Source organism: Triticum aestivum, chromosome 3A (genome assembly GCF_018294505.1).
Source record: "Triticum aestivum cultivar Chinese Spring chromosome 3A, IWGSC CS RefSeq v2.1, whole genome shotgun sequence".
NCBI classification, from domain to species: Eukaryota; Viridiplantae; Streptophyta; class Magnoliopsida; order Poales; family Poaceae; genus Triticum; species Triticum aestivum.
Window position 1 is genome coordinate 402,958,506 of NC_057800.1, and position 6,789 is coordinate 402,965,294.

A 6,789-nucleotide genomic window follows, 5' to 3' on the forward strand; every position below is an offset into this window, starting at 1 on the left:
TTACTTTTCATTTTTATTTTCGCTGTATTTGAAAGCAGACTGTTGGGCCGGCTCTGGAGCGGTGCGCGTGAGCGCCAGTTGGGACAACAGGCGCTGAAGGCACTGTATACCGAGAGCTCCTAGGCGGCGTCTTAAGCGCCGGCTAGAAGATCCGGCGCCCGCCTTGCTAGTTGGGCCGGCCCACTAAACGTGTTGACCAACAAAACTCGCGGGGAAAATCCCCCAAAAAAGATTGTTACATGATTCGAACTCGTGACGTTCACTCCACGTCTGTGCACCCTACCCACTGCACCTGAAACACCTAATAACACCATCGCGCCGTATTTGTTGCGAATAACCAATTGATGTTTTTGCAAAACAAATCGTGATAAGAAAACATTTATGGATTTTGAAAACGTTCATCATTTTTGAAGAAACGTTGACGAACTTGAAAAAAGTTCACCGATTTTCAAAAAGTGTTCATCAAATTTGCAAAAAAGTTCATAGTTTTTTAAATGTTCTAATTTGAAAAGGTTCATCGAAATTGAAAAAAATTGTTCATGGATTTAAAAACAGCAATCTACAAAATTGATAAAGTTCATCAAATTGAAAAAAGTTCATCATCAATTTTAAAAAAGTTCATTGGATTTTAAGTTCATCGAATATGAAAAAAGTTCATTTAATTTGAAAAAAGTTCACAAATTCAAAAAAACGTTCACCTCGTTTGAAAAAAGTTCATTGAATTTTTGAAAAATCACCGAATTCAAAAAAAAGTTCACCGAATTCAAAAAATTCATCAAATTTATAAAAGTTCATCAAATTCTGAAAAAAGTTCATCAAAATCGAAAAAAGTTCACCCCGTTCAAAAAAAGTTCACGTAATTTGAAAATGATTCATCGAATTTGAAAAAAAGTTCATTGAATTTGATAAAAAATACATCAACCTTAAATAAGAAGGTCACGGATTTGAAAAAAGTTCATGGAACCTCGGAAGAAGGAAAAGAAAAAGAGGAAAAACAAAAACTGAAAAACACAAACATAAGAAAGAAAGAAAGAAAGAAAGAAGAAAAGACATAAAAATATGAAAGATAGCACGCAGTTGGGGATGGCGTGGTAGTTACTCCCACTTGCTATTAAGCAGGAGGTACGCGGTTTGACTCCAAGTACTAGCGTATATTTTTGCGGTGTGATGGGATCTAGATGGGCTGGCCCAGCGGAGCAGGGGGTATGTGCCCATTTGCGAATTGTGCTGTATCAGGCGCAGAGGGCACCGAATAGGATCCAGCCTGTATACCCCCTAACGCTCAACCTTTTTTTAGAGAGCTCCTATTGGACGCTCTTTGCGTCAAACTCGCGTCGCCACGCACAGGGGGTTGCCTAATGGGCCGACCCATTGCGCTCTACCACTGGAAGTAAAAGAAAGCAAAAACGGAGGGAAGAGCGTTGGGAGGAATCAAACCGGCGACCAACAGGTTGGAAGAGCGTGCTCCCAGCCACTCCAGCTAACTAGCATTGTTTGTACTAGAACAGTCCGCACAGAAAATAATTAGCACAAGGTACAACTGGACTTGACTGTTGTGTCGACCCGGAATTAGTTACTGTAGTGAACAACTTTTTGAACGTACGATTACACAAACAAATTTTCTGAAAACAAACAAATTTTGAATTTCCCAAACATTTTTGGAATTTGTGACATTTCTTCAAAGAACGAACATTTTTTGAATCTTGAGAACAAATTTTGAGACAGAGAACAAATTTGGAAGCACGAAATTTTTTTTAAAGCACAAACATTTTTTAAATCTCAAGAACAAATTTTGAAATGGAGAACAAATTTGGAAGCGCAAACAATTTTTTAAAGCACGAACATTTTTTGAATCTTGAGAACAAATTTTGGAATAGAGAACAATTTTGAAAAATCCCGAACAATTTTGGAAGCATGAAATTTTTTTAAAGCACTAAATTTTTTTTGAATCTTGAGAACAAAATTTGTAATAGAGAACAATTTTGAAAAATCCCGAACATATTTGGAAGCGCGAACATTTTATGAAAACATGAACATTTTATGAAATCCGGTACATTTTATGCATTTCAAAAGTTTTGAACTTTTTTGTGTAACAAGAACAATTTTTGAATTCGGGAACTTTTTTTTTGAAAACTGAACATTTTATAAAAATATGAACAAAATTTGAATATTTTGAATTTCTTTTGAAGAAAAGGAAAAATAAAGAAAACAAAAAAAATCAGGAACATTTTCGAAAATTGTGAACAAAATTTTGATAATGTGAAAACTGTTTCAGAAATATGAGCAGTTTTTGACAAAAAGAACATTTTTGAAAATTCTGAACCATATTTGAACTTTTTGAAAAGCTTAAAAAGAAAAAGGAAAAAATATTTAAAAAGAAAAAACATAGAAAACGAGAAAAATAAAAGAACAGAATAAGACTGTGAAGAAAAACCAGAAAGAACCAGTAGAAGGAACAAAAGTTTTTTGAAATTTCCGCGAACTGGATTTTGGTTTTGTCGTTGCTTTTAGTTTCTTCAAGTTTAACATTGTTATTCCTACACAGCCGCGAGCCATTTTCGCTGGCTACCGCGGCGTGTAACTCTTCTGGAGATCGTCGGTTTGATCCCTAGCAAGATCATTTTTTGCGGTTTTTTAATCTCACGAAGTGAAACCACTCAAATGGGCCGGCCCAGGGTGAGCTGCGCCCTGTGCGAAGCGGCGACTACTTGCCGCAGTAAGCGGCGAATAGGGAATTCCTTTTTTTTAGGGTAGTGGACTTCGAGGTGCGCCTAGCTGAGTGGGCTTCGTGGTTGAGGCCCAGCCGAGTGGGCCTCCTGAAATGGACTTAGGCCATCCTAGGCCTGCTCGGCCAATTCCCTGCCATTGGCGAGACAAGAAAAGAAGAACAGTCTTCCCTCTCGCAACCCATTTGGGTCGCACCAACAGAAAATTTCTGAGTTTGTAAAAAAAAACAGAAAATTTTTGCAGTCACCTCTCATCTTCGGTTCGTCCCGGATCACGAGTCTCCAAACCCAAACCCCAGAGGTGGCAGGAGGATCCAGCGCGGCGATGGGGGAGGCGGACGCGAGCACCGGCGGCGGGGATCCGCAGAAGCTGAAGCGGATCGCGGCGGGAGCGTACGATTACAAGAACGACGCGCGGGGGGCGGGGTACTGGTCCAACGTCCTCGTCCCGCCCCACCTCGCCTCCCGCCCCGACGTCGTCGACCACTTCAAGCGCAAGTTCTACCACATATTTTTTTTTTAAAAACTGAACATTTTATAAAAATATGAACAAAATTTGAATATTTTGAATTTCTTTTGAAGAAAAGGAAAAAGAAAGAAAACAAAAAAAATCAGGAACATTTTCGAAAATTGTGAGCAAAATTTTGATAATGTGAAAACTGTTTCAGAAATATGAGCAGTTTTTGACAAAAAGAACATTTTTGAAAATTCTGAACCATATTTGAACTTTTTGAAAAGCTTAAAAAGAAAAAGGAAAAAATATTTAAAAAGAAAAAACATAGAAAACGAGAAAAATAAAAGAACAGAATAAGACTGTGAAGAAAAACCAGAAAGAACCAGTAGAAGGAACAAAAGTTTTTTGAAATTTCCGTGAACTGGATTTTGGTTTTGTCGTTGCTTTTAGTTTCTTCAAGTTTAACATTGTTATTCCTACACAGCCGCGAGCCATTTTCGCTGGCTACCGCGGCGTGTAACTCTTCTGGAGATCGTCGGTTTGATCCCTAGCAAGATTATTTTTTGCGGTTTTTTAATCTCACGAAGCGAAACCACTCAAATGGGCCGGCCCAGGGTGAACTGCGCCCTGTGCGAAGCGGCGACTACTTGCCGCAGTAAGCGGCGAATAGGGAATTCCTTTTTTTAGGGTAGTGGACTTCGAGGTGCGCCTAGCTGAGTGGGCTTCGTGGTTGAGGCCCAGCCGAGTGGGCCTCCTGAAATGGACTTAGGCCATCCTAGGCCTGCTCGGCCAATTCCCTGCCATTGGCGAGACAAGAAAAGAAGAACAGTCTTCCCTCTCGCAACCCATTTGGGTCGCACCAACAGAAAATTTCTGAGTTTGTAAAAAAAAACAGAAAATTTCTGCAGTCACCTCTCATCTTCGGTTCGTCCCGGATCACGAGTCTCCAAACCCAAACCCCAGAGGAGGCAGGAGGATCCAGCGCGGCGATGGGGGAGGCGGACGCGAGCACCGGCGGCGGGGATCCGCAGAAGCTGAAGCGGATCGCGGCGGGAGCGTACGACTACGAGAACGACGCGCGGTGGGCGGGGTACTGGTCCAACGTCCTCGTCCCGCCCCACCTCGCCTCCCGCCCCGACGTCGTCGACCACTTCAAGCGCAAGTTCTACCACAGATACATCGTAAGACAACGGCCTCCCCCGGTTTTTGGATCGGGCGGATAACTGCTAGTTCGATCTGTTTGACTTAGCTCCGGTGTGTTGGTGTTGGGGAGAATTAATCGTTGCCAAATGGTCGATGGCTTGAATTTAATGCCGTTAGAGACTTGAGTCCCATTGTCTGTTAATAAGAATGTAGGTTGCAGCAGCCGCACCGCTAACGTCGTACTACCAATTGGGTATTATGGGGTTGCATGATATCGGCATCATTGGGCTCAGGTGTCACATTTTGGCATTGGTTCCATGCAGTTGCCGTCATTTTAAGTTATACTATCCCACATTTATAAATTCGGTGTGCCTATACTTTGATACTGCATTGCAATGTCTTCTTTGATGAACTGTGAGTGCTTCATCTGATTGATATGGCTGAATGTAACTCAAACATCAGGAGACCCATGTTAGTCTTCCACATGGATTATTGTTAGGGCAAATTAATGCGTCTCAGTGGCGAAGATTTAATTTAATGAGCACATAATTAACACGTTCTTCTGTGCTTTACTGTTCATTTGTGCACCAAATGTTAGCTGCCTCCAATTTGTATTTTCTTTTGACGAAATAACTGAGACCCACGTAGTTTTCGCCTCTAGGAGGTACATGCAGTGTTTGCACTTTTTTCTTCAGACAGGGTGGATCTCTTTGTATGTCCAATAGCCCAATGCTAGTCCTGAGCATGTTGCTTACTGTTCCCTTCGGATTGAGTTATGATGCTGTATGGTATCAGTTGAGACAAAAGAATTGGGATTGGTAAATTGTGTGCAAGTACTGGGAGATGTAGCTTCCTTATCCACAGTCCGAACTTCTCACGTTTTCCTCACCACAACACCACCATTTCGCAGTTGCGCAGTTAGGCTTTTGAAGAGTTGACAGTTTGTTTTACTTTTATTAACCATTTATTGCCTTTGTATCTTACATGTTCAACTTGCTTTTCTTTCCTGTCCAAAAGCATGACATGTCCAACTGCTGGCTGCTAGATATTAGCATTGTTTTTGAGAGATGCAAACTGTACTCGTTAAAGAAATCTTAACCATTCACGTTGGTTAGTGAAAAGTGACTGTTCTGTCGCTACCGTCCAATTACTTTTGCGTATTATTTGCTGGTTCTCCATTTGGTCTGGTAGTATGTTTAGGTACCATCCTTAATGTCTCTGTCCAGTTCTCGATAGTGTAACGATAGTTTTACTTGTTCATCTTACAAATTATTTGCTGTTTGGAATTGAACCTTCTCAAACTGAGTCATATCCAAGTAAAATAATCCGGGTATGACAATTGACTGTCGGAATTACTAACTTTCCTTCTTTACATCTCATCTCAGGACCCTGATTTGGTGGTTGAGCCAATGTCTTCCACAAGTTCGAGTCAATCCAACAGATCAGCAGCAAGTTCTTCATCTACACCATCCAGTGAGAATTCCCGAGCTCGTGACACAGGTGTGGTGACGAGAAAATTTGGCACTTGATGTTTTTCACCTGAAGGAAGTGGCAAGATTCTTGGCACAAGGGAGTCCGGGAACTACTTCCTACCATCTACATTATTATATGTTCTGTGTTCTCAGAACCGTAGTTTTCCTGTTTGGCTTGTCGGCTTTGTAGTGAGCCAGGTTTCAGCAAAGTTGCCCCCTTTTAAAAACACAACTCTAGTGCTGAATAAACTACTTTTGGAATGGCAATTGGAACTAACTGGAAAAGAACTGTCACTGTGTTTTCTATCATATCACATGAGTCTGAACTCTACAGATTCATAACTGTTTTTTGCTTCTTCTTTTTTATGCAGGATCTAGTGCGAGATCAACTGGTGCATCGCAACCAGCACCAACAGAAAGGACGGGAAACTCTTTACGGTTCGATGGACGAACCATACATTTCTCTATCAATGCTTGGGTATGGATAGCTACCTTGTGCCCTTCAATGTAGAAAAGCATATTCATAATCTACTTGCTGTGAGCACAAGTTGTGTTATTATCGTCTTATGTTCCATTCTCTTTAGACATTTCACTTCTTTTGCCGATTACAAATTTTGTTCTTAGGCCCTGGTCGCTCTTTTTCATATGCGTGAGCCACTCAACTACTGATATCGTATATGCCAAGTAGCTTCACAAGCAAAAACAAATGTCATGACCCTATATTATTGTCTCTTAATATATGTTGTTACAGTGTCATAGTGAAATATGGTGTTATGAACTGCGGTTTTGCAGGTACTGATTGTTGCTAGTCTTGGAATCCTTCCAATTCTACCGAAAGATGTCGCAAGCAAAGCATATAGACTTTCGTTGCTAGGAACAATATGCTCGTCAGCATATTCTTTATACTGCACTTATGGGGTAGGTGTCTGCTTATCTGAATGAATAGATATAGCGTGTTTTTCTATTTTTTTGCCAAATTCCCACGATTTCTCAC

General features: G+C 40.9%; 1 protein-coding gene across 1 annotated transcript in view; it reads left to right on the top strand.

Annotated features, from left to right (window-relative positions):
• The first annotated feature begins 4,017 nt into the window (after window positions 1-4,017).
• The window catches only part of LOC123061417 (uncharacterized), a 4,395-nt gene continuing 1,623 nt past the window's right edge, over window positions 4,018-6,789 (top strand). The window contains exons 1-4 of the mRNA XM_044484511.1: window positions 4,018-4,361; window positions 5,709-5,823; window positions 6,167-6,273; window positions 6,588-6,713. Coding sequence (XP_044340446.1) covers window positions 4,170-4,361; window positions 5,709-5,823; window positions 6,167-6,273; window positions 6,588-6,713 — 540 coding nt within the window. The 5' untranslated portion in view covers window positions 4,018-4,169. The remainder of the gene's footprint in view (window positions 4,362-5,708; window positions 5,824-6,166; window positions 6,274-6,587; window positions 6,714-6,789) is intronic.